The following is a 27,755-nucleotide window of genomic DNA, read 5'->3' as shown; positions in this document are numbered from 1 at the left end:
CTTGTTGAGCTTGAGGTGGTGGGCCGACATCCAAGCTATCTGCCAGGCATGCAGCGATGCATGTCACCAACTGGGTGTCAGAAGGGGGGGAAGGAGAAAAGTAGTTGAGTGTCATCCGCATAGCAATGACAAGAGAGACCATGTGAGGATATGACAGAGCCCAGTGGCTTGGTGTATAGAGAGAAGAGGAGAGGGCCTCGAACTGAGCCCTGGGGGACACCATCCATTTTAAATTCAGGCTACAACACAACAAAATGTGGAAAAAGTCAAGGGGTGTGAATACTTTCTGAAGGCACTGTACACACAGATTTGAATACTTTCCATCAATTCCCTCTTTTCCTCTCCGTCTTCTCCTCTCCCTCTTCTCCTCTCCGTCTTCCCATCCTTCTCTCTAGCCTCTGAGGGGGAAGAACACAGTGGATCTGATTGTGGAGGGTTCGGTGATGGAGGTACGGGACCTCACTGACCCCTTCCTCTACTGGGCTGCCCGCGTCGCCCAGAACATTGGTGGGAGGCTCCGCCTGCGCCATGTGGGACTCCAAGTCGACACCCACGACACCTGGCTGTTCTACCTCGACGTGAGGCTCCGCCCACTGGGCTGGGCTCAGGAGAACCGCCTGTCACTGGAGCCCCCAGCAGGTAAGGGTGAGGGGTCATAGCTGCTTGGAGGTAGGGGCTCTGGGTCACATTCAGCTGTGGTAGTGGTAGTTTTAAGTGCTGGGCTGAAACAAAAACCTGCAACTTTCCCGGACTCTCCAACTCTATTGGATTTACGGATTATTACGGGTTACTTATGAATCGTATCCCATGAGAGCCATAGATTAGGATCAAATGGTAACCTTCATGTAGTGAGGATCAAAGTTACGCCCACACATAATCATCTATCATGTGTCAACGTTTTTATGACTGCTTTACACCGTTCAGAGCAGCTGGGAGTTTCCCTTCTCTCTGTTCAATATCATAAACCACCATCTCTGTCTGTCTCTCTCTCTGTCTCTCTCTCTCTCTCTCTCTCTGTCTCTCTCTCTGTCTGTCTCTCTGTCTGTCTCTCTGTCTGTCTCTCTGTCTGTCTCTCTGTCTGTCTCTGTTCTCTCTCTGTCTGTCTCTGTCTGTCTCTGTCTCTCTGTCTGTCTCTGTCTGTCTCTGTCTCTCTGTCTGTCTCTGTCTGTCTCTGTCTCTCTGTCTGTCTCTGTCTGTCTCTCTGTCTGTCTCTCTCTGTCTGTCTCTGTCTCTCTGTCTGTCTCTCACTGTCTGTCTCTGTCTCTCTGGCTCTCGCTGTCTCTGTCTCTCGCTGTCTCTGTCTGTCTCGCTGTCTCTCGCTGTCTCTCGCTGTCTCTGTCTGTCTCTGTCTGTCTCTGTCTCTCTCGTGTCTGTCTGTCTGTCTCTGAATGACTCAACATGTTGGCTTCTGTTCATATTCGAGATCTTTCAGTTTCAACTTCTACAGAACTGATGACTTTGTCAAAAAATACCTTTCCACAGAACGCAACACATGCAATATCACAATCATAGCAAAACACTTGCAATGACACACAAACATGTTCCTTCAGACATACATATACCGGTCGACTGTTTGGACATAAAATGGAACTCCACCAAATGATCAATAGAAATCCAAATGAGTGTATCCAGTCTCAGCAGTAGTTCCAGTTAAGCCAGTTTGTAGAGAGTGGGAAGGGGAGGGTCATGTGCTTGTAAGACGTATTCCTTTAAATGGCATTTGATTAAAAAACAAAAAGACATTTGGGAAACACTGGGAGAGGTTTTCTTAAAGGGACAGTGTGAGATGTTGGCAATGAAGCCCTTTCTACTAACCCAGAGTCAGATGAGCCCATGGACACCATTTTTATGTCTGCATGCAGTTTGAAGGAAGTTAAAGGTAGTTTTGTGAGCCATTGCTGAATTCATCCCTTTAAATAAACAGTTGGGAGAGATTTGTAAGGTCTTTAATTTGATGCTGAGTTTCAGAGTCATATTCTGACTGTCATCTCTCTCTCGTCTCAGAGTTGCGTGGCCTGAAGAGCGCCCTTGAGTGGCAGGAGGCCCTGGAGGTGGCGCGGAGCGAGGCCCAGCAGAACCCACTGCCCCTGGAGGTGTTTAAGGTGAGGGTCAGCCACACAGGAAGTAGCCCTGTGACACAGGAAGTACTTCTACACACAACCGACTTCATGTGTACTCTTGTGCACGTTCGTCAGTTCCCGTGACCATTCTTACTGTGTGTGCTATCAGGCCATGTGGGGCTGGTGGATTAACAGTTACACAAATCAAATACTCACTTAATTAATGTAGTCAAACCCCTGAGTTCCAATCAGTCATTCAACAGACAATATCATGTTGTTATCAGATTCCACTCAACCCAGTCAAAACTCTTCTCTGTCCTGGCTCCCCAATGGTCAAACTAGCTTCCCCTTAATGTCAGGACAGCGGAGTCACTGCCCCCCCCCCCCCCCCCCCAAAAAAACACTGTTTTTTAATGATACTTTAAAGAGTATCATAAATAAATCCCATGGTAAACAAAAGCACTGACTTTTGCGAGTAACTACTTTGTTGAGGGAAAATGTACTTGCTACGACTGTGATGTGTTGTCTCACCGAGCTATCTTAAGATGAGAGCACCATCTGTAAGTCACTCTGCATAAGAGCGTCTGCTGAATAACTCAAATGTCACTGTAAAATGTTTATGCTACGTGGCTCAGACACCTCTCCTCCTATCTGTGGGTGTGTTTTATTGTGTGGTTGTGTTTTATTGTGTGGTTGTGTTTTACTGTGTGGGTGGTTTATGGTGTGTGTGTGTGTGGTGATAAGCTGCTGTCTTTCCCACGCCCCTCTTAAGTCTGGGTGTGTACCTGTCGTACAGACGACAGTGATCTGGCTGGATCTGTCTGATGGGCTCGCCGGCAGTGGGATTCAAAGGGCCACGCTAGCTAGCTCTATCTGTCCCTATAGGTCAAACACACCTGTCACAGACAGTTAGTTACACTCACATAGCCATTATTTGATCTAACTCAGAGCATATTTGGGCGGTTGAGCAGACTAGTCAGTAATAGCAAAGTAATAACATTTTAATTATATAGCCTAGCCCCACTGCTTAGTGTTTGTTAACAAAGGCTGTTTGCAGTGATCATTAAAAGACGTGTGTGTTTTCCACCCGGTTGTTTCAGGACCATGCAGACCTGACCAAACACTCCTTCAGGACGGGGATGAAGCTGGAGATGGTGTCGCCGTCGGAACCGTTCCACATCTGCCCTGTATCTGTCACACAGGTGGGCCTACCTGACCATCTCAAACCTTAGCCAACTCTATCAAACCCCACCAAACAGTATCCAACCTAGCCATACCCTTAAAAGTGTTTCGATGTGTTAATGCAGCTATGGTAATAATGGCTCTCTATAGGTCTACAATGAGCACTACTTCCAGGTCACAGTGGATGACCTCACTCCAGAGGCCACACCCCAGTCCCTGGTGTGCCATTCGGAGTCGCCGGGCATCCTCCCCGTCCAGTGGTGTCTGAAGAATGGGATTGGTCTAGAGCGGCCCAGGGGCTACCTGAGCCAGGACTTTGATTGGGCGGACTACCTGAAACAGAGCGGGACTGAGACCGCCCCCGATGCATGCTTCCCCGACGTAAGATACTTTTGATTCCTTCCTCCTTCAGTTCCTTGCCTCATCCTTCTCTCTCCATCCCTCTCCTCTTCCCTCTCTCCATGCCTCTTCTCCCCACTGTCCTCATCCTTCTCTCCATCCCTCTCCTCCCCCTCTCTTCCTCCCTCTTGTCGTCCCTGTGCCCACCCCCCTTAAAGCTGCATTATGTCACTTTTTAGACGACCCGACCAAATTCACATAGAAATGTCAGTCATAGATCTGTCATTATCATTGAAAGCAAGTCTAAGAAGCCCTGGGTCTGTTCTATGTGCACTGGTGTTCACAGCTTTAGTTTTTTTACACCAGCTTCAAACAGCTGAAAATACAATATTTTGGGTTAAGGAAAATATACACTGCTCAAAAAATAAAGGGAACACTTAAACAACACAATGTAACTCCAAGTCAATCACACTTCTGTGAAATCAAACTGTCCACTTAGGAAGCAACACTGATTGACAATAAATTTCACATGCTGTTGTGCAAATGGAATAGACAACAGGTGGAAATTATAGGCAATTAGCAAGACACCCCCAATAAAGGAGTGGTTCTGCAGGTGGTGACCACAGACCACTTCTCAGTTCCTATGCTTCCTGGCTGATGTTTTGGTGACTTTTGAATGCTGGCGGTGCTTTCACTCTAGTGGTAGCATGAGACGGAGTCTACAACCCACACAAGTGGCTCAGGTAGTGCAGCTCATCCAGGATGGCACATCAATGCGAGCTGTGGCAAGAAGGTTTGATGTGTCTGTCAGCGTAGTGTCCAGAGCATGGAGGCACTACCAGGAGACAGGCCAGTACATCAGGAGACGTGGAGGAGGCCGTAGGAGGGCAACAACCCAGTAGCAGGACCGCTACCTCCGCCTTTGTGCAAGGAGGAGCAGGAGAAGCACTGCCAGAGCCCTGCAAAATGACCTCCAGCAGGCCACAAATGTGCATGTGTCTGCTCAAACGGTCAGAAACAGACTCCATGAGGGTGGTATGAGGGCCCGACGTCCACAGGTGGGGGTTGTGCTTACAGCCCAACACCGTGCAGGACATTTGGCATTTGCCAGAGAACACCAAGATTGGCAAATTCGCCACTGGCGCCCTGTGCTCTTCACAGATGAAAGCAGGTTCACACTGAGCATGTGACAGACGTGACAGAGTCTGGAGACGCCGTGGAGAACATTCTGCTGCCTGCAACATCCTCCAGCATGACCGGTTTGACGGTGGGTCAGTCATGGTGTGGGGTGGCATTTCTTTGGGGGCCGCACAGCCCTCCATGTGCTCGCCAGAGGTAGCCGGACTGCCATTAGGTACCGAGATGAGATCCTCAGACCCCTTGTGAGACCATATGCTGGTGCAGTTGGCCCTGGGTTCCTCCTAATGCAAGACAATGCTAGACCTCATGTGGCTGGAGTGTGTCAGCAGTTCCTGCAAGAGGAAGGCATTGATGCTATGGACTGGCCCACCCGTTCCCCAGACCTGAATCCAATTGAGCACATCTGGGACATCATGTCTCGCTCCATCCACCGCCACGTTGCACCACAGACTGTCCAGGAGTTGGCGGATGCTTTAGTACAGGTCTGGGAGGAGATCCCTCAGGAGACCATCCGCCACCTCATCAGGAGCATGCCCAGGCGTTGTAGGGAAGTCATACAGACACGTGGAGGCCACACACACTACTGAGCCTCATTTTGACTTGTTTTAAGGACATTACATCAAAGTTGGATCAGCCTGTAGTGTGGTTTTCCACTTTAATTTTGAGTGTGACTCCAAATCCAGACCTCCATGGGTTGATAAATTGGATTTCCATTGATTATTTTTGTGTGATTTTGTTGTCAGCACATTCAACCATGTAAAGAAAAAAGTATTTAATAAGATTATTTCTTTCATTCAGATCTAGGATGTGTTGTTCCCTTTATTTTTTTGAGCAGTATATTTCACAACGGTTTAGATGGTACAATGATTCTGTACACAATGACTGCTTGTTTTGTCACAAAATGAAATTAGGTGAACTATTAGAATTTTAGCAACCAGGAAATGTCTGCATATTGCACCTTTTTAAATGAACGATTATACAGTGTGGCTTAAGTCTTGTCAGAAGGATCCATTGTTATGTCTACTGTTTATCCCATTGGCTGTCTGTCTGCGTGTGTAGGCGTGGCAGAGCCGAGGCTTCGCTAAAGACATGTGGCTGGAGGCCGTTAACCCTGTCAGGCCCACCGAGGTGTGTGTGGCTCAGATCACACAGGTCAAGGGTCGCCTGCTGTGGCTCAGACTGGAAGGTGAGACCTGTGTGTGTGTGTGTGTATGTGTGTGTGTGTGTGTGTGGACAGCTGTCTTACCCCATGGTCTTTTGTCCCTCTCCAGGCCTGCCTAAGTCCGTCCCTGAATGTATTGTGGATGTGGAGTCCATGGACATCTTTCCTGTAGGATGGTGTGAAACCAATGCTTACCTCTTGACTCCACCACTGAAGCCTGTCTGTAAGTATCCCCACATCTCTCGCTCTCTCTCTCTCACACACACACACACACACACACACACACACACACACACACACACACACACACACACACACACACACACACACACACACACACACACACACACACACACAGTGCAAACCCTATTATTTTGTGTTGATTGCAGGCCAGCAGCAGAAGAAGATAGCCGTCGTCCAGCCAGAGAAGCAGTAAGTTCGCTGATGCTCCAAAACTACAGAGAACCACTCCAATTTAAAACCCTCACTGTTCCATTCCCTTCTTGAAAAGCCCCATCCAGCACTTTAACAGTTCCATCACACAGATTGCTATTCCACTCTAAAAACAAATCAATGCATTGCCAAGCCATTTCAGCAGCCACAGAAATGCATGGCCTATACTTTACAATACAACCTCCTAGATGGAGAACACACTCAAGTAGATACCCTTAAAAAGCCTCAAGGCCCCTCTCTCTCAAACCATAGCCTTCCCCCCCCGAAACAGTAGCTAGCTGTTCACTTGGAAATTGCCTCTTTTTTTTTTTCAGTGGACAGATTTATTATATTGACAAATGACATGTTTCAGTCGCGGCTGGGAAACGCAGCTCTGAAGGATCAGGGTAGTGGTCGTTCAGAGACGACATATGAGGCTTTCAGTAACACTTTGTCAACCTCTCTCATCTAACCTCTTTTACCATATCTCTCACCCAAGGGACTCATTCATCAATAATCCCTCAATCCATTGTTGTTCAGTTCTGTTAAGGGAAGGACACGTATCACACTAAGCTAAATCGGACTGGGTCTTAAATGGCTGTATCGTTGATTGAATGATTGGATGGCTTGGCTGTTCACTTGATTGATTGATTGGTTCATGGATTGATTGATATTCCGTCTGTAGGTTGGTTCCGCCACAACCCGTGGAGATAATCCCTCTCAACCTCTGTGAGCCCGTTGCCATGGATACAGGTAAACACGATTCATAATTCAAATACAGTTGAAGTCGGAAGTTTACATACACTTAGGTTGGAGTCATTAAAACTCGTTTTTCAACCACTCCACAAATGTCTTGTTAACAAACTATAGTTTTGGCAAGTCGGTTAGGACATCTACTTTGTGCATGACGCAAGTAATTTTTCCAACAATTGTTTACAGACAGATTATTTCACTTATAATTCACTGTATCACAATTCCAGTGGGTCAGAAGTTTACATACACTAAGTTGACTGTACCTTTAAACAGCTTGGAAAATTCCAGAAAATTATGTAATGGCTTTAGAAGCTTCTGATAGGCTAATTGACATAATTTGAGTCAATTGGAGGTGTACCTGTGGAGGTATTTCAAGGCCTACCTTCAAACTCAGTGCCTCTTTGCTTGACATCATGGGAAAATCAAAAGACCGCAGAAAAAAATTGTAGACCCCCACAAGTCTGGTTCATCCTTGGGAGCAATTTCCAAACGCTTGAAGGTACCATGTTCATCTGTACAAACAATGGTACGGAAGTATAAACACCATGGGACGACGCAGCCGTCATACCGCTCAGGCAGGAGACGCGTTGTCTCCTAGAGATGAACGTACTTTGGTGCGAAAAGTGCAAATCAATCCCAGAACAACAGCAAATGACCTTGTGAAGATTCTGGAGGATACCAGTACAAAAGTATCTATATCCACAGTAAAACGAGTCCTATATCGACATAACCTGAAGGCCACTCAGCAAGGAAGAAGCCACTGCTCCAAAACTGCCATAAAAAAGCCAGACTACGTTTTGCAACTGCACATGGGGACAAAGATCGTACTTTTGGGAGAAATGTCCTCTGGTCTGATGAAACAAAAATAGAACTGTTTGGTCATAATGACCTTCGTTATGTTTGGAGGAAAAAGGGGGATGCTTGCAAGCCGAAGAACACCATCCCAACCGTGAAGCACGGGGGTGGCAGCATCATGTTGTCGGGGTGCTTTGCTGCAGGAGGGACTGGTGCACTTCACAAAATAGATGGCGTCATGAGGAAGGAAAATGATGTGGATATATTGAAGCAACATCTCAAGACATCAGTCAGGAAATTAAAGCTTGGTCGCAAATGAAATAAGTAAAAGCTTAAATAAATCATTCTCTCTACTATTATTCTGACATTTTACAGTCTTAAAATAAAGCAGTGATCCTAACTGACCTAAGACAGGGAATTTTTACTAGGATTAAATGTCAGGAATTGTGAAAAACTGAGTTGAAATGTATTTGGCTAAGGTGTATGTGAACTTCCCACTTCAACTGTATGTAATGATTTATTTACATCTATTAATGAAGATGAGAGTTAATGATAATGATTAACATGGAAAAGCCCTGCAAACAGAGTGTGTGTGCGTTAGCCACACCTGTTTCAAAGCAGATTCATATTGATGAGCAAACAACATTCGTCTGTACAACAGTTGTTCTTCACAATCGCTGATTGGTATCTCACAGCTTGTCTCAGAAAAGTGTTGCGTTCTAGCAAACTTCTACATATTAATCAATATAACACTTCTGTTAGCACTCGTCTCAACATTTTACACGGCCAATGTTCTGTTTATTTTTTAAGGGTGTGTGTGTGTGTGTGTGGGGGGGGGGGGGAGGTGCATCACTATTATGTCCATAAGAGATGCATGTCCTAAGTTCCACTCATGCATATTTATCATTAGTCTAATTACTATTCAACCGGAGCTGTGCACTTCCAGGTGTATGAGTAACAAAGTGTAAACTGAGGTGTGGCATCACACAACATTATGTACAGCACACCTCCAATACAAGCCTCATTAACAAGCCAGTGGAGTTTCAGAACAAGTAATACCTAATGTAAGTGTTAGGCTGCTTTTACACAGGCAGCCCAATTCTGATGTTTTTTTTCCACTCATTTGTCTTTTGAACAGTCACATCAGATCTTTTTCAGAGCTGATCTGATCGGTCAAAAGGCCAATTAGTAAGAAAACCTGTCTAAACAAAGCCCAATTCTGATAGTGAAAAAAATAATTGGACTTCTATATAGTCTATCAAGAGATTGAACTTGATAGGCTGCCTGACAATCTTATACCTGTCTGTCATTGGAGGATTGTCTGATGTCCCATGATGCTTATCTCTCTCCTCCCCAGGCTCAGCCAATGGGAGATACTGTTGCTCCAGGATCTATGTGAACCACCGCTGTTTCTCTGGCCCTTACCTAAACAAGGGGCGCATCGCTGAGCTGCCACAGGCTGTAGGGCCGGGGAAATGCACTCTGGTCCTCAAAGAGGTAAGTAGAGAAACATCAACATACTGGTTGCATCCCAATCTATTCCCACTAGTTTTGACCAGAGTCCTATGGGATCAGAAAAACTAACAGACTCTGGAGGAGGTGGAGAGGCATATGCCTAATTAAAGGACTGGAGAGGGAGGGAGGGAGGGAGGGAGGGAGGAGAGAAGGAAATGTCTTGTTAACCACCTGCGGTCTCTCAGCAGCAGCTTCAGTTTAATGTGAACTGTCAGTCATTTCTGTTTACACACACACACACACACACACACACACCCACCACACACACACACACACACACACACACACACACACACACACACACACACACACACAGTAACTCAGCAAAAACAGCCTTTAATTTCCCTAGATACCCCCTAGTGAGAGTGTGTGAATGGGTGTCCTTGCTCATTTGAGTGTGTTTGATGGTTCGTGTGTTTGTGTTCTACTGGTTTTTGTTCTTAACTGACTTGCCTAGTTAAATAAAGGTTAAAAAACTTCACTTCACAACTAGGGAGAAAACAATGACAATGTTTTTTTAAAGAAAGTGTGTTCTCCTGTGTGTCTCCGTGCAGGTGCTGAGCATGTTGATCAATGCGGCCTACAAGCCTGGGCGAGTCCTGAGGGAGCTACAGGATGTGGAAGACCAGCACTGGGACTGCCACGAGGAGACCCTCAAAGCCAAGTGAGTCCCACCTGGAGGAGCTCGACCGGGATTGGAGCGACAATTTAGGACCCATTTTTAAGTCACAAGACAAGCCACATCAGACCAGAACACGCTCCTGGTGAACATCCTGAGTTTAAGGTCCTGTATGAACAATCCCATTGGCCCGAGCTGACACTGTTTCTCTCCGCTCCTTAGATACAAAGGGAAGACGTATCGATCGTCCATTCGGATCGTGCGTCTGGCAGAGCAGATCCCAGACTTCTGTCGCAAAGTGTGTGTGAAGCTGCAGTGCTGTCCCAACCTCTTCAGCCCCGTCCAAGTCACAGACCAGTGTCCTGAGAACTGCTCCGTGCAGACGAAGACCAAATATAGTGAGTGTGTGTGTGTAGGTGTGGTTACTCTACTTGTGTGTTCATGTGTGGGTTTCTGTTAATGGGAACTAAGATCAACTTCATATATGTTTGTAGGTTGGTGTGTGCGTGCGCGAACAAATACAGTAATTTTCTACAAGTGTGAGTTTGTGTGTCTGTCACAAAAAACACACACACACACACACACACACACGAAAATACACACAGCCATTTGTTTGATTAAACCCCCTTTAAATAAATAGCTAACCTGCATCAGAATTGAGCCCATATGAACTGTGTTGAGTGTTCTGTCCCCAGCGTATTACTACGGTAAGAAGAAGAAGCTGTCTAAGCCGTTTGGAGGAGAGGAGAGTCTGGAGGCCAAACCCACACGACGCAGGAAGAAGAGGAAGGCCATCTTTGTGCAGAAGAAACGGCGCTCGTCTGCAGTGGACTACACTCCTGCAGGTTCACCACAGGTCTGACAGAGATCTCCCTCTATTTCTCTTGTGTGTAAGAGTGAAGGCTGTGTTCCCCTCCCCCTCTCTTTCATTTTCTTTCTCGCTCTCTTGCTCCGTGTCTCTCTCTCTCTCTCTCTCTCTCTCCATGTGTCATTTTCTCACTCTTCGTGTGTCTTTCTCTCTTTCTCTCTCGCTCTCTCTTGCTCTCTTTTTCTCGGTGTGTCTCTCTCTTTTTGTGTGTTTCTCTTTCTCTATTTTCATGTTTCTCTTTCTCTCCGTGTCTCTGTGTCTCTCGCGTCTCTCTCTCGTGTCTCTCTTGTGTCTCCTCTCTCTATCTCTCTTTTCGTGTCTCTCTCTCGCGTGTCTCTTCTCGAACTGGCTCTTCTCTCTTTCTTTCTTTTCATGTTTTTCTCTCGCTCTCTCTCCTCTCTCTCTTCGTGTGTCTTTCTCTCTATTATATAATGGACTTGATTGACACTGCACTAAGATTGACCCTATAACTCCCTACAGGACAGTGATGAAGACGAGGACGAAGATGATCTTATGTTGCAGTCGGGCAGTGAAGAAGGCACCAGCTCTGAGCCGCGCGAGGACCACACAGACACGTCCTCTGTGGAGGTGGCTAACAGCCGGCCGCGGCGCGCCGTGACGCTACGCAGGGCCACCCATACCGGCGTAGCTTCGAGCAGCCGCGAGGGTTCTGAAAGCAGGAGGCGGAGCACTCGGTCCCTGTCATATAGCCAGGAGAGCAAGTACCACCCACCCAAGAGACAGGAGATGCAGGTGAGAGAGAACGCTACACGCAGAGACACACACACACCCACAATAATGAAGATGTGATTTAGTATTTGATGGGTTCTTTGGCTCCCTGGTGGCCAGGTGGCCCAGATATGGTCAGTGAATGGCGTCCGGCTGTCATATCAAGTCGATAAAGGTCCTGTATGTAGATTGATCTTTGTGGCCATGTGTCCTGTGGTCCTCCAGGTGGAGTGTAGTGAGGCGGAGTGCCAGCTGGTGTTGGAGAGGAACCCTCTGGAGTGGTCCGTAGAAGACGTGGTCACCTTCATCACCTCCACCGACTGTGCTGCTCTCGCCAAGATCTTCCAGGAGCAGGTACACACAATCAATCAAATGTATTTATAAAGCCCTTTTTACATCAGCCGATGTCACAAAGTGCTATACAGAAACACAGCCTAAAACCCTAAACAGCAAGCAATGCAGATATAGAAGCATTGTGGCTAGGAAAAACTCTCTAGAAAGGCAGGAACCTAGGAAGAAACCTAGAGAGGAACCAGGCTCTGAGGGTGGCCAGTCCTCTTCTGGCTGTGCCGGGTGGAGATTATAACAAAACATGGCCAAGATGTTCAAACATTCATAGATGACCAGCATGGTCAAATAATAATAATCACAGTAATTGTAGAGGGTGCAACAGGTCAGCACCTCAGGAGTAAATGTCAGTTGGCTTTTCATAGCCAATCATTCAGAGTTAGAGACAGCAGGTGCGGTAGAGAGAGAGAGTTGAAAACAGCAGGTCCGGGACAAGGTAGCACGTCCGTTGAACAGGTCAGGGTCCTATAGCCGCAGGCAGAACAGTTGAAACTAGAGCAGCAGCACGACCAGGTGGACTGGGGACAGCAAGGAGTCTTAAAGCCAGGTAGTCTTGAGGCATGGTCCTAGGGCTCAGGTCCTCCGAGAGAAGAGGGGGAGAGAGAATTAGAGGGAGCATACTTAAATTCACACAGGACACCGGATAAGACAGGAGAAATGTTAATTCTCCAGATATAACAGACTGACCCTATCCCCCCGACACAAACTATTGCAGCATAAATACTGGAGGCTGTGACAGGAGGGGTCGGGAGACACTGTGGCCCTGTCCAACGATACCCGCGGATAGAGCCAACCAGGCAGGACATAACCCCACCCACTTTGCCAAAGCACAGCCCCCACACCACTAAAGGGATATCTTCAACCACCAATTTACTACCCTGAGTCAAGGCCAAGTATAGCCCACGAAGATCTCCCCCACGGCACGAACCCGAGTGGGGCGCCAACACGGACAGGAAGATCACGTCAGTGACTCATCCCACTCAAGTGACGCACCCCTCCTAGGGACGGCATGGAAAAGCATCAGTAAGCCAGTGACTCAGCCCCCGTAATAGGGTTAGAGGCAAAGACTCCCAGTGGAGAGAGGGGAACCGGCCAGGCAGAGACAGCAAGGGTGGTTCGTTGCAACAGTGCCTTCCGTTCATCTTCACACCCCTGGGCCAGACTACACTCAATCATAGGACCTACTGAAGAGATGAGTCTTCAATAAAGTCTTAAAGGTCGAGACCGAGCCTGCGTCTCTCACATAGATAGGCAGACCATTCCATAAAAATTGAGCTCTATAGTAGAAAGCCAGGTCACCAGCTGTTTACTTAGGGACAATAAGGAGGCCTGCATCTTGTGACTGTAGCGTATGTGTAGGTATGTACGTCAGGACCAAATCGGAAAAAGATGGGTAGGAGCAAGCCCATGTAATGCTTTCTATGTTAGCAGTAATACCTTGAAATCAGCCCTAGTCTTAACAGGAAGCCAGTGTAGAGAGGCTACCACTGGAGTAACATGATCACATTTTTTTGGTTCTAGTCAAGATTCTAGTAGCCGTGTGTAGCACCTACTGAAGTTTATTTCCGGGTAGCAGGAAAGTAGAGCATTGCAGTAGTCTAATTTACTGTAGAAGTGACAAGCATGGATGAATTTTTCTGCATAATTTTTGGACAAAGTTTCAGATTTTTGCAATGTTACGAAGATGGAAAGAACTTGTCCTTGAAACAGTCTTGATATGTTTGTCAAAAGAGAGATCAGGGTCCAGAGTAACGCCGAGGTCTTTCAGTTTTATTTGAGACGACTGTACAACCATCAAGATTAATTGTCAGATCCAACAGAAGATCTCTTTGTTTCTTGGGACCTAGAACCAGCATCTCTGTTTTCTCCGAGTTTAAAAGTAAAACATTTACCGCCATTCACTTTCTTATGTCTGAGGGAGGGCAATTTTGGGGCTTCACCATGTTTCATCGAAATGTACAGCTGTGTATCGTCCGCATAGCAGTGAAAGTTAACACGATGTTTCCGAATGACACCACCAAGAGGTAAAATATATAGTGAAAACAATAGTGCTCCTAAAACGGAACCTTGAGGAACACCGACATTTACAGTTGATTTGTCAGAGGACAAACCATCCAGAGACACAAACTGATATCTTTCCGTCAGATAATATCTAAACCAGGCCAGAACTTGTCCGTGTAGACCGATTTGGGTTTCCAATCTCTGCAAAAGAATGTGGTGATCGTATCAAAAGCAGCACTAAGGTCTAGGAGCACGAGGACAGATGCAGAGCCTCGGTCTGACGCGATTTAAAAGGTAATTTACCACCTTCACGAGTGCGGTCTCAGTGCTATGATGGGGTCTAATACCAGACTGAAGCGTTTCGTATACATTGTTTGTCTTCAGAAAGGCAGTGAGTTACTGCGAATGGGAGATTTGATATAGGATGATTTTTTTTGATATTTTCTGGGTCAAGAGGCTTTATTACTGCCACTTTTAGTGAGTTCGCTACACATCTGGTGGGTAGAGAGCAGTTTATTATGTTCAACCTAGGAGGGCCAAGCGCAGAATAGGGTCCAGTATGCAGCTTGATGGTTTAGAGGCCATGACTATTTTCATCAATGTGTCAAGAGATATAGTATTAAAAAACTTGAGCGTCTCCCCTGATCATAGGTCCTGGCAGTGTTGTACAGACTCAGGACAACTGAGCTTTGGAGAAACACGCAGATTTAAAGTCCATCATTTTCTTTCTAATGATCATGATCTTTTCATCGAAGAAGTTCATGAATTTATCACTGCTGAAGTGAAAGCCATCCTCTCTTGGGGAATGCTTCTTTTTAGTTAGCTTTGTGACAGTTTCAAAAATACATTTTGGACTCCTCAATTTAGTTGGAAAAATAGGATGATCGAGCAGCAGTGAGGGCTCTTCGATATACTGCACGGTACTAGTCGGAAGGCTTCCAGTTTGGTGTGGCACCATTTCCATTCCAATTTTCTGGAAGCTTGCTTCAGGGCTCGGGTATTTTCTGTATACCAGGGAGCTCGTTTCTTATGACAAATGTTTTTTGTTTTTATGGGTGCGACTGCATCTAGGGTATTACGCAAGGTTAAATTTAGTTCCTCAGTTAGGTGGTTAACCAATTTTTGTACTCTGACATCCTTGGGTAGGTGGAGGGAGTCTGGAAGGGCATCCAAGAATCTTTGGGTTGTCCGAGAATTTATAGCTCGGCTTTTGATAATCCTTGGTTGGGGTCTAGGCAGATTATTTGTTGTGATTGCAAATGTAATAAAATGTGGTCCAATAGTCCAGGATTATGAGGAAAAACATTAAGATCCACAATATTTATTCCACAGGACAAAACTAAGTCCAGAGTATGACTGTGGCAGTGAGTAGGTCCGGAGACATGTTGGACAAAACCCACTGAGTCGATGATGGCTCCGAAAGCCTTTTGGATTGGGTCTGTGGACTTTTCCATATCAAAGTCACCAAAAATTTGAAAATGATCTGCCGTGACTACAAGGTCCGATAGGAATTCAGGGAACTCAGTGAGGAATTCTGTATGCGGCCCAGGAGGCCTGTGAACAGTAACTATAAAAAGTGATTGAGTAGGCTGCATAGATTTCATGACTAGAAGCTCAAAAGATGAAAACGCAGTCATTTTGGGGGGGGGGGTAAATTGAAATTTGCTATCGTAAATGTTAGCAACACCTCCGCCTTTGCCGGATGCACGGGGGGTATGGTCACTAGTGTAACCAGGAGGAGAGGCCTCATTTAACACAGTAAATTCATCAGGCTGAAGCCATGTTTCAGTCAGGCCAATCACATCAAGATTATGATCAGTGATTAGTTCATTGACTATAACTGCCTTGGAAGTGAGGGATCTAACATTAAGTAACCCAATTTTGAGATGTGAGATATCACAATCTCTTTCAATAATGACAGGAATGGAGGAGATCCTCATTCCAGTGAGATTGCTAAGGCGGAAACACCGCCATGTTTAGTTTTGCCCAACCTAGATCGAGGCACAGACACGGTCTCAATGGGGATAGCTGAGCTGACTACACTGACTGTGCTTGTGGCAGACTCCACTAAGCTAGCAGTCTGGCTAACAGCCTGCTGCCTGGCCTGCACCCTATCTCATTGTGGAGCTAGAGGAGTTAGAGCCCTGTCTATGTTCATATATATGATGAGAGCACCCCTCCAGCTAGGATGGAGTCCGTCACTCCTCAGCAGGCCAGGCTTGCACACACTCTGAAATACATGCAGACACACACACGTCCCCAAAACAATACACTTTCTTGTTTGATATACAGACTCTCTCTTCACGTTATCATTAACATTGTCATCCTTTCCTCTCTCTGTCCGTATTATCTGTCTCTGTCTCTGTCCTTATTCTCTGTCTCTGTCTCTCTCCTTATTATCTCTTTCTTATCTTATTCTCACATTCTCTCTGCAGGACATAGATGGCCAGGCGTTGTTGTTGCTGACCTTGCCCACAGTCCAGGAGTGTATGGAGCTGAAGCTGGGTCCAGCCATCAAGCTGTGTCACCAGATAGAGAGGGTCAAGGTGGCCTTCTATGCCCAGTACGCCAACTGATCCTGGGCATCTCACCTGGCACCTTTACCCTGTAGGGCACAGGCTGTCTGGAGATGACCCAGTACACCTTCATCTGAGGAAGAGGAGGAGACATGATTTCAATCAATGCCAAGTCTTGGATTACCTGGTCTGGAAGGCTCTGAGGAAAGTGGGAAAACTGGTAATGCTGTCGCTTAGGAATTCCTAAATTCTGGACATGGATTACCTGGCCACTTTTCCGTGGATTACTGATGTCACATAGAGAAGGAAGTGAGGTCGGAGGAAGCGGAGAAGGAGCTACCCATATACGGAGCTCAGGACGTCACCATCATCTGCGACAACAGGCAGAGATGGGTTTGAAGGTTCAGATTTCCATAGTACTGTGTGGAAGGATCAGTCAACTGTGAATAGTTGAGTACGATACATATGAGTCAATCCATATGGAATACAGATCTGTGAAGAAACTGATCGAAATTGAGGATTATTTTCTTGTAACATTTTGAAATCGAGGATTATTTTTTGGGAAAATCTTATTTTTTTTACATGCTGTTTGAGACTATGGCCCTGACAGCGTTTTAAGTTATGAACAAATGTTATTAAATATTTCTTCAATGTTTTCCCTCTTTGTTATATTTAAGTAAATTAGGTTAATATATTTGATTAACGAAAATTGGTTAGTAACCTACAATAATATATTTGCAATATTTATTGTATTCCTTATTGAATAGATATCTTATTTGGATGTAAGAAAAATATATTTAGAGTTGATAGGCTATTGAAATGTTCAAGTCTTTGGTTTCAAATATGTATTTAAGGATGTTCATGAGTTATTCCAGTCAATAGTAATTTAGTCCTGTTATTAAATTATCCTTTTTTTCTTGTGTGCATAGGGAAATGGGTCTGCTGCATTTTTTGTTGTTGTAAAAAATCCTGGTAACACTTTATTTGGATAGCCTGTAGAGCATCTACAGATGGACTATCAGTAACATTTCAACTACCTACTAACCCTTACCCTTATTCTAAACCTTACCCTAACCCTAACCCTACTAACCTTACCCTTATTCTAAACCTTACCCTAACCCTAACCCTACTAACCTTACCCTTATTCTAAACCTTACCCTAACCCTAACCGTAACCATAACCCTACTAACCCTTACCCTTATTCTAAACCTTACCCTTATTCTAAACCTTACCCTAACCCTAACCCTAACCCTACTAACCCTTACCCTTATTCTAAACCTAACCCTACTAACCCTACTAACCCTTACCCTTATTCTAAACCTTACCCTAACCGTAACCCTAACCCTACTAACCCTAACCCTTATTCTAAACCTTACCCTTATTCTAAACCTTACCCTTACCCTAACCCTAACCCTACTAACCCTTACCCTTATTCTAAACCTAACCCTACTAACCCTACTAACCCTTACCCTTATTCTAAACCTTACCCTAACCGTAACCCTAACCCTACTAACCCTTATTCTAAACCTTACCCTTATTCTAAACTTTACCCTTACCCTAACCCTAACCCTACTAACCCTTACCCTTATTCTAAACCTAACCCTACTAACCCTTACCCTTATTCTAAACCTTACCCTAACCCTAACCCTAACCCTACTAACCCTAACCCTTATTCTAAACCTTACCCTTATTCTAAACCTTACCCTTACCCTAACCCTAACCCTACTAACCCTACTAACCCTTACCCTTATTCTAACCCTAACCCTACTAACCCTTACCCTTATTCTAAACCTAACCCTACTAACCTTACTAACCTTACCCTTATTCTAAACCTTACCCTAACCCTAACCCTAACCCTACTAACCCTTACCCTTATTCTAAACCTTACCCTAACCCTAACCCTAACCCTACTCACCCTTACCCTTATTCTAAACCTTACCCTAACCCTAACCCTACTAACCCTTATTCTAAACCTAACCCTACTAACCCTTACCCTTATTCTAAACCTTACCCTAACCCTAACCCTAACCCTACTCACCCTTACCCTTATTCTAAACCTTACCCTAACCCTACTAACCCTTACCCTTATTCTAAACCTTACCCTAACCCTAACCCTAACCCTACTCACCCTAACCCTTATTCTAAACCTTACCCTAACCCTAACCCTACTAACCCTTACCCTTATTCTAAACCTTACCCTAACCCTACTAACCCTAACCCTACTAACCCTTACCCTTATTCTAAACCTTACCCTAACCCTACTAACCCTAACCCTACTAACCCTTACCCTTATTCTAAACCTTACCCTAACCCTAACCCTACTAACCCTTATTCTAACCCTAACCCTACTAACCCTAACCCTTATTCTAAACCTTACCCTTATTCTAAACCTTACCCTTACCCTAACCCTAACCCTACTAACCCTTACCCTTATTCTAACCCTAACCCTACTAACCCTACTAACCCTTACCCTTATTCTAACCCTAACCCTACTAACCCTACTAACCCTTACCCTTATTCTAACCCTAACCCTACTAACCCTTACCCTTATTCTAAACCTAACCCTACTAACCTTACTAACCTTACCCTTATTCTAAACCTTACCCTAACCCTAACCCTAACCCTACTAACCCTTACCCTTATTCTAAACCTTACCCTAACCCTAACCCTAACCCTACTAACCCTTACCCTTATTCTAAACCTTACCCTAACCCTAACCCTACTCACCCTTACCCTTATTCTAAACCTTACCCTAACCCTAACCCTACTAACCCTTATTCTAAACCTAACCCTACTAACCCTTACCCTTATTCTAAACCTTACCCTAACCCTAACCCTAACCCTACTCACCCTTACCCTTATTCTAAACCTTACCCTAACCCTAACCCTAACCCTACTAACCCTTACCCTTATTCTAAACCTTACCCTAACCCTAACCCTAACCCTACTCACCCTAACCCTTATTCTAAACCTTACCCTAACCCTAACCCTAACCCTACTAACCCTTACCCTTATTCTAAACCTTACCCTAACCCTACTAACCCTAACCCTACTAACCCTTACCCTTATTCTAAACCTTACCCTAACCCTACTAACCCTAACCCTACTAACCCTTACCCTTATTCTAAACCTTACCCTAACCCTACTAACCCTAACCCTACTAACCCTTACCCTTATTCTAAACCTTACCCTAACCCTACTAACCCTACTAACCCTTACCCTTATTCTAAACCTTACCCTAACCCTAACCCTAACCCTAACCCTACTAACCCTAACCCTTATTCTAAACCTTACCCTAACCCTAACCCTAACCCTAACCTTAGCGAGCAGTTGCTTATCAAAAGATAGTCTGTTGCTTAGAAATAGATAGTTTGTTGCTAGTATCTACAATGTGACCAAAGTCCTGAGCTTTTTACCCTTTTCACTTTTTAATAAGTTGTTTTAACAATCATGTAAACAGTCATGTCAAATATATTGTATCCATCTATGCAAAATGAGGTGCAGATATTTTTGATAAGTGTTGATAAGAAAATAAATTTCTACAGATTTTTGTAATGACGCTTTGTTTTCTAGTGTTTATAGAGATTAAGAATTCATCAAGGTGGGTTTTTTAGTGGGTTTTTTTTCAAACCATGTATAAACTCACAGGAAGTACTGTACATAGGTAGTAATAACCATTCCATGACTGATTGGATTTCGTTGTGTTTCTTCATACAGCCAGTGACTAATAGCCTGTTGTATTTCCGAGACTGTAGCATGTTCTTAATGTAATATACATTTAACTGAATACAGGCAGTACATATTCAGATGAGAGTATTTCACAGCAGTAAGACGAGTCGTGCTTCACCAATTTTCTGTTACTGCACAGTTGAATTAATTTAATAGCACATACACCACACCAACTCTGACACTTTCGATTGAGCCAGTCTGAAAAGCGGTTTCATCAACTGCTACCTCAAAGGGTTGCCTGGCAACCCAATTTCTAACGTCTGTTTTGCATGATTTTCCCTTTTCCCAGCTGTATCTGAAAACAAACGGGATACATTTTGATTGCAGAGGAGTAAACAACTATTTAACTGGTTTAAATTAAAAAAGCAGAATTGTTTAAACTTATGTACAAGTGCCAATTTCAGGCGATCTTCTGAAGTCAGTCAATGATGTTAATGTATTTTAACAGTGAATGTAATAGTAAATCTTTTGAGAACACAATAGCCCAAAATGAAGAGTAAGAGCTGGCAACTACAGACAACTACAGTATTTTGTCATCTTCTAAATGGCTTTGATCCTTTCCATGTCTTAACCTGAATAACTCCATTCATATAGAGCAGTAGTATTGTGTGTCAGGACTCTGTGATAGACGGTTCAGGCCTGGGAAAGAACACGTAGAGGAACAAGAGTTAACCATGTGTGTTTGTGGTTAACCACCTCTATGTGCTCTCACACTACAGCACTCCCATTGCAGCAGGCCTATATCTGGGTCACGACAGCACTGGTCTGGTCGTTCAGAGAGAAAGATAAAGACGGCGAGAGCCACGACAGTCAAATGAGAGAATTATTAGGCTATACCGTTTTCAGTAAATGTCTTGGTTAATATACACACTCACTCACACACACACACACACACTACATTGACACTTGCACACAATGCCCACACACATTCACGTAAACTACATACGCCCACACACGCAGGACGACACAACACACACATTACACGCAGGCACACTCGCTCGCGCACACACACGGTTTTACACATAATTTGCTGCTGCTACTCTATTTTACTCTTATCTATCCTGATGCCTAGTCACTTTACCCTACCTTTATGTACATACTTTTGTTTATATAGTGTACTGTATGTGGACACCCCTTCAAGTTAGTGGATTTGGCTATTTCAGCCACACCAGTTGCTGACAGGTGTATAAAATTGAGAACACAGCCATGCGATCTCCATAGACAAACATTGGCAGTAGAATGGCCGTACTGAAGAGCTCAGTGGCTTTCAATGTGGCACTGTCATAGGATGCCGTCTTTCCAACAAGTGAGTTTGTCGAATTTCTGCCCTGCTAGGGATACCCCGGTCAACTGTAAATGCTATCACTGTGAAGTGGAAAGGTCTAGGAGCAACAATGGCTCAGCCATGACGTGGTAGGCCAGACAAGCACACAGAACTGGACCGCCAGGTGCTGAAAAAAATGTGTCTGTTCTCGGTTGCAACACAGCATGAGTTCTAAACTGCCTCTGGAAGCAACTTCAGCACAAGAACTAAGTTGGGAGCTTCATGAAATGGGTTTCCATGGGCGAGCAGCCGGAACTCAAGCATAAGATCACCATGCGCAATGCCATGCGTCGGCTGGAGTGGTGTAAAGCTCTGCCCAATTGAACTCTGGGGCAGTGGAAACGCGTTCTCTGGAGGGATGAATCACGCTTTACTATCTGGCAGTCCGGCGGACGAATCTGGGTTTGGCGGATGCCAGGAGAGTGCTACCTGCCCGACTGCATAGTGCCAACTGTAAAGTTTGGTGGAGGACGAATAATGGGCTGTTTTTCATGGTTCGGCTAGGCCCCTTAGTTCCAGTGAAGGGAAGTCTTAACGCTACAGCATACAATGACATTCTAGACAATTCTGTGCTTCCAACTTTGTGGCAATGGTTTGGGGAAGGCCCTTTCCTGTTTTAGCATGACAATGCCCCCATGCACAAAGCGAGGTCCATACAGAAACGGTTTGTCGAGATCGGTGTGGAAGAACTTGACTGGCTTACACAGTGCCCTGACCTCAACCCCATCAAACACCTTTGGGATGAATTGGAACGCCGACTGCGAGCCAGGCCTAATCGCCCAACATCAGTGCCCGACCTCACTTATGCTGTTGTGGCTGAATAGAAGCAAGTGTCCGAAGCAATGTTCCAACATCAAGTGGAAAGCCTTCCCAGAAGAGCAGAGGCTGTAATAGCAGCACAGGGGCTATGATTTTGGAATGAGATGTTCGACGAGCAGGTGTCCACATGCACTATACTGGACATATAGTGTATCTACCTCAAATACCTCGTACCTCTGCATATTGATCTGGTACTGGATATAGCTCCATTCTCATGTATTTTATTCTTCTTGTGTTACTGTTTCATTTGATTTTTAAACTCTGCATCATTGGGAAGCTAGCAAGCAGTAAACAGTAAAGTCTACACCAGTTGTACGCGGCGCACGTGCCAAATACAATTTTGATTTGTTTTGATTGAATAATCGTAAGTATTTAGTAAAATACACACTCAATAAATCTGAAGTAATGGACTTTTCCCAAGGGAATAGACGTTGTACATTACAGTAGTTGATAAAAAAACAGCGCAATTCAAATGAACCTTGTCTTCCGTTAATTGTCTGTCACTAAGCCATTTGATAAACAAGTAGTTCAAGCAGACAGATATGAAGCGGCGCTGTGGGTGCATCATCATTCAGAAATGATTCACTATTGATTAAGGTTTATGTGTGTGGAACGACTGTGTATCTATAACATCACACCTCTGTGTAACCAGCCAAACAGTTTCCTCTCTATTCTTCATTATTCATAAGTCATCTGTACTGCCCGTGGGACCAAATCGCCATCTGCTCCTCTCCCATTTCCATATGCCTTTACAAAGTGAAGGATGCATCTGAAATGGGAAAAAGAGAGAGAGAGATGCAATATGAATATTTTTCTAGACCCCCTCATCTCTCTCTCTCTCAAAGATAATGAATTCACTGATGTTATCTTTGGGGGAATGGATGAAATTATAAACATTGAAATAAATTGCTCCTTTGAAAGATAATTAGCAGAGAAGCACAACAGAAGTGTGTTAGAGGGGGAGGGAGGTGTGTGTGTGTGTGTAGGGGGGGGGTGTAGTAAAGGTGAAAAATAGAAAGAAAGCATCAGAAGGATTTCAATTTCACTGCTTGTCTTTAGGCTTTCATACCAAATAGAATTTTCATTAAATGCGTTAAAATGGTAGAATCTTTTTTCAAAAACAATATTATTCTCAAATGATATGCACTGTCTACATATACTGATTATTCAATATACTGTTGTATCCAATCATGCTGCTGGTAAGCCTTTGATTTCCTTTATCATGTATTAATGCGCCGCTGACTGCCAACCAGCCAAGCAAAGCCAGCAGAGAAAAGAGACGAGTCGTGAGCCTCTCGAGGCAAAAAATACATCACCCCATTGTTAGAAATATCAAACACATCTTTCCTCAGCTCTAACAATAAGATTGAATGTGAGTCCGAACCAAATCATACACAGAGAGAGGTCAAGGAGGCTTCAAACTCAATACAATGGAACCCAGCGGAGAAGGACAGTGGAGGACAAACTCTTCATACAGGCAGAACCAGGCAGAGAAAGCAGATCTTATACCTTCACGACATATAGGACAGCTAGCTGAAGCTACAAGTAACGAACACAACTAAACTACAGCTCCGCTAGGAGGTCTTTTAACTACCTGTCACAGAGATCCAATTCAAGACAATGGGTGCCTCTGAAATGGCACCCCATTCTCTACATAGGGCACTAGTTTTTACCAGAGCCATGGGTAGTGCATTATAAAGTAGTAAACTATATAGGGAATAGGGTGCCATTTCAGACCTACGAGTGGGATTAATTCCCTGTTGTTCTGATAAAGGGATGTTGTTGTGTGGTCTGTTAAAACCTCCCTAAGAGGACTATCTGTCAGTAGCTGGCCTAATGTGAGATGGAGGGGGTCTGTTGAAGGTTTTTGTCCGTCTCTCTAAGGTCATAGTGTTCATGGTGATCACTAAGGCTTCACGCTGCGTCAGTGAAATTCAAAGCCTGCAAGACTGAGAGCTGACAGGACATTACAGAGCGTCTACTCTTCTTTTATCCTCTCTTCCTCTACTCTATCTCATCCCCCTCTCTCACGCTCCATTTTGAACCTATTTCCCTCTCATGCTGCTCAGTATTGTATCCTATTGGAGTAATCAGCGCAGATGTTTAACACAAGACATGTTCCAATTATCATGCTCCATTTATGTGTGTGTCGGTGCGTACGTACAGTACATACAGTACCAGTCAAAAGTTTGGACACACCTCCTCATTACAGGGTTCTTCTTTATTTTTACTATTTTGTACATTGTAGAATAATAGTGAAGACATCAAAACTATGAAAAAACACATATGGAATCATGTAGCAACCAAAAAAGTGTTCAACAAATCAAAATATATTTTATATTTAAGATTCTTCAAAGTAGCCACCCTTTGCCTTGATGACAGCTTTGCACACTCTTGGCATTCTCTCAACCAGCTTCATGAGGTTGTCACCTGGAATGCATTTCAATGAACAGGTATGCCTTGTTAAAGGTTCATTTTTGGAATTTCTTTCCTTCTTAATGCGTTTGAGACAATCACTTGTGTTGTGACAAGGTAGGGGTGGTATACAGAAGATAGCCCTATTTGGTAAAAGACCAAGTCCATATTATGGCAAGAACAGCTCAAATAAGCAAAGAGAAATGGCAGTCCATCATTACTTTAAGACATGAAGGTCAGTCAATGCGGAAAATTCCAAGAACTTTGAAAGTTTCTTCAAGTGCAGTCGCAAAAATCATCAAGCGCTATGATGAAACTGGCGCTCATGAGAATCGCAACAGGAAAGGAAGACCCAGAGTTACCTCTGCTGCAGAGGATAAGTTCATTAGAGTTAACTGCACCTCAGATTGCAGCCCAAATAAATGCTTCACAGAGTTCAAGTAACAGACACATCTCAACATCAACTGTTCAGAGGAGACCAATAATAAGAAGAGACTTGCTTGGGCCAAGAAACACGAGCAATGGTCATTAGACGGTGGAAATCTGTCCTTTGGTCTGATGAGTCCAAATTTGAGATTTTTGGTTTCAACCGCTGTGTCTTTGAGAGACGCAGAGTAGGTGAACAGATGATGTCCACATGTGCGGTTCCCACCGTGAAGCATGGAGGTGGTGTGATGGTGTGGGTGTGCTTTGCTGGTGACACTGTCTGTGATTTATTTAGAATTCAAGGCACACTTAACCAGCATGGCTACCACAGCATTCTGCAGCGATATGCCATCCCATCTGGTTTGCGCTTAGTGGGACTATCATTTGTTTGTCAACAGTACAATGACCCAAAACACACCTCCAAGGGCTATTTGACCAAGGAGAGTGATGGAGTGCTGCATCAGGCGACCTGGCCTCCACAATCAACCGACCTCAACCCAATTGAGATGGTTTGGGATGAGTTGGACCGCAGAGTGAAGGAAAAGCAGTGCTCAGCATATGTGGGAACTCCTTCAAGACTGTTGGAAAAGCATTCCTCATCAAGGGTCATCATGGCAAAGGGTGGCTACTTTGAAGAATCTGAAATATAAAACATATTTTGATTTGTTAAACACTTTTTTGGTTACTACATTATTCCATATGTGTTATTTCATAGTTGTGATGTCTTCACTATTATTCTACAATGTTGAAAATAGTACAAATAATGAAAAAGCTTGAATGAGTAGGTGTGTCCAAACTTTTGACTGGTAGTGTAAGTGCACGTGTAACTCTTCATTCCATGTGGAAAATGACAGTAATGAAAGTACTTAATTGGTCTGTCTTTGCTCATAGGCAACATGGCTAGATAGTAGTGGTTTCCCTGAAGTCAAAGGTTGCGGTTTGTTTTCTCTGTAGGTGCTGAATCATTTCCTTGTTTGTCTATCTATATCTGCTCTCGCTGTGCATCTCATTGTAGGTCTGTGGGTCGCAGCTTTCAGTTACATTTTTTGTATTTTTGGGGGGGAACTCAGTCGGGGTCTCATCTTGCTATTGAGAGTTAGAATAGTTGAATACACAAGGTGCAATTTCAAAATGTGGTTGTGGGTCAGCAGTTTACCTCTTGTTATATGCCACTCACTGACAGTCACTCAATTAGCACCATGTCAGTTAAAACTGTTTAGATTGGATTCATTAGTGTAGTTAGTCTAGTCAGCTAACTAAATGTAGTAATCATGGCCGAATTACCTACCGGGCACGCAGCGCATGTACCAAGGGGCCTTGACCTCCAGGGGTCCCCCACTGACTGTGTTAGTCACTCTCACTCAGATATCATATTAACATGGCTTAAGTCATGGCAAAATGTGTAGAATTGCAGGAAACTAGCTTTTAAAACTGCAAAAATGTCTTTCCACCGCATGGCAAAATAGGTAGAATTGCAGTAAATTAGCTGTAAAACTGCTGATGTCTGCTAACAGATTCCGCTGTACGTGTTTAATTATAGATTTTAGTCCCGGTGTTGAGTAAATGTGTAGTGGCTAATTGTATAGCTTATAGGCTATGTGTCTGTAGATGGACTGAGGTAAATGAAGCAACAGCAGCCAAGGTCATAATGGCTGGGGTCATTTATGCTTGTTTTTGTTCTTCTCCAAATAGCATGTTAGTGTTTAAAAATTGTATAGAAATGCAGCAAAGACCTTGTCTACGGCCCTGCACAGAACTATGGTCACAGTGCGAGCATCTGCTGCTCTCTATGCACCTTAAGGGTGTGTGCCTGCGTGTGTGTGTGTGTGTGTGTGTGTGTGTGTGTGTGTGTGTGTGTGTGTGTGTGTGTGTGTGTGTGTGTGTGTGTGTGTGTGTGTGTGTGTGTGTGTGTGTGTGTGTGTGTGTGGCCGTGTGCCTGTGTGTATGAGCACAGCAGGCAGCAGCAGCAGGTCACCCACATACCCTTGAACTACAAACTCAGATAGAGGTGTGGCCGAGTGCCCCTGGTTACTAGAGGAGTGCCCCTGGTTACTAGAGGAGTGCCCCTGGTTACTAGAGGAGTGCCCCTGATAGCCCAGGTTACTAGAGGAGTCCCCCTGGTTTGTAGAGGAGTGCCCCTGGTTACTAGAGGAGTGCCCCTGGTTACTAGAGGAGTACCCCTGGTTACTAGAGGAGTGCCCCTGGTTACTAGAGTAGTGCCCCTGGTTACTAGAGGAGTGCCCCTGGTTACTAGAGGAGTGCCCCTGGTTACTAGAGGAGTGCCCCTGATAGCCCAGGTTACTAGAGGAGTACCCCTGGTTACTAGAGGAGTGCCCCTGGTTACTAGAGGAGTGCCCCTGGTTACTAGAGGTGGGCCCCTGGTTACTAGAGGAGTCCCCCTGGTTTGTAGAGGAGTGCCCCTGGTTACTAGAGGAGTGCCCCTGGTTACTAGAGGAGTGCCCCTGGTTACTAGATGAGTGCCCCTGGTTACTAGAGGAGTGCCCCTGGTTACTAGAGGAGTGCCCCTGATAGCCCCAGGTTACTAGAGGAGTACCCCTGGTTACTAGAGGAGTACCCCTGGTT

The 27,755-nt window shown here is 44.7% G+C and overlaps 1 protein-coding gene across 4 annotated transcripts in view; it reads left to right on the top strand.

Annotated features, from left to right (window-relative positions):
- Positions 1 to 20,014, top strand: part of LOC106609271 (Scm like with four mbt domains 2) — a 49,250-nt gene extending 29,236 nt beyond the window's left edge. For 2 of the 4 annotated variants that reach the window (XM_014207879.3, XM_014207878.3), the window contains 16 exons: positions 396 to 639; positions 2,005 to 2,102; positions 3,161 to 3,262; positions 3,393 to 3,623; positions 5,781 to 5,907; positions 5,993 to 6,106; positions 6,273 to 6,315; positions 7,001 to 7,068; positions 9,221 to 9,360; positions 9,933 to 10,042; positions 10,220 to 10,395; positions 10,492 to 10,536; positions 10,693 to 10,853; positions 11,346 to 11,618; positions 11,820 to 11,948; positions 16,379 to 20,014. In XM_014207879.3, the coding sequence (XP_014063354.1) occupies positions 396 to 639; positions 2,005 to 2,102; positions 3,161 to 3,262; positions 3,393 to 3,623; positions 5,781 to 5,907; positions 5,993 to 6,106; positions 6,273 to 6,315; positions 7,001 to 7,068; positions 9,221 to 9,360; positions 9,933 to 10,042; positions 10,220 to 10,395; positions 10,492 to 10,536; positions 10,693 to 10,853; positions 11,346 to 11,618; positions 11,820 to 11,948; positions 16,379 to 16,519 (2,202 nt within the window). In that variant the 3' untranslated portion in view covers positions 16,520 to 20,014. The remainder of the gene's footprint in view (positions 1 to 395; positions 640 to 2,004; positions 2,103 to 3,160; positions 3,263 to 3,392; positions 3,624 to 5,780; positions 5,908 to 5,992; positions 6,107 to 6,272; positions 6,316 to 7,000; positions 7,069 to 9,220; positions 9,361 to 9,932; positions 10,043 to 10,219; positions 10,396 to 10,491; positions 10,537 to 10,692; positions 10,854 to 11,345; positions 11,619 to 11,819; positions 11,949 to 16,378) is intronic. The other 2 variants (XM_014207881.3, XM_014207880.3) reach the window with 1 other exon arrangement.
- Positions 20,015 to 27,755: the final 7,741 nt, after the last annotated feature.

The sequence above is a fragment of the Salmo salar genome, chromosome 07, assembly GCF_965601325.2.
Source record: "Salmo salar chromosome 07, fSalSal1, whole genome shotgun sequence".
Classification (NCBI taxonomy): domain Eukaryota; kingdom Metazoa; phylum Chordata; class Actinopteri; order Salmoniformes; family Salmonidae; genus Salmo; species Salmo salar.
Note: the sequence above shows the minus strand (reverse complement) of the source record. Positions and strands in the feature narration are given on the sequence as shown.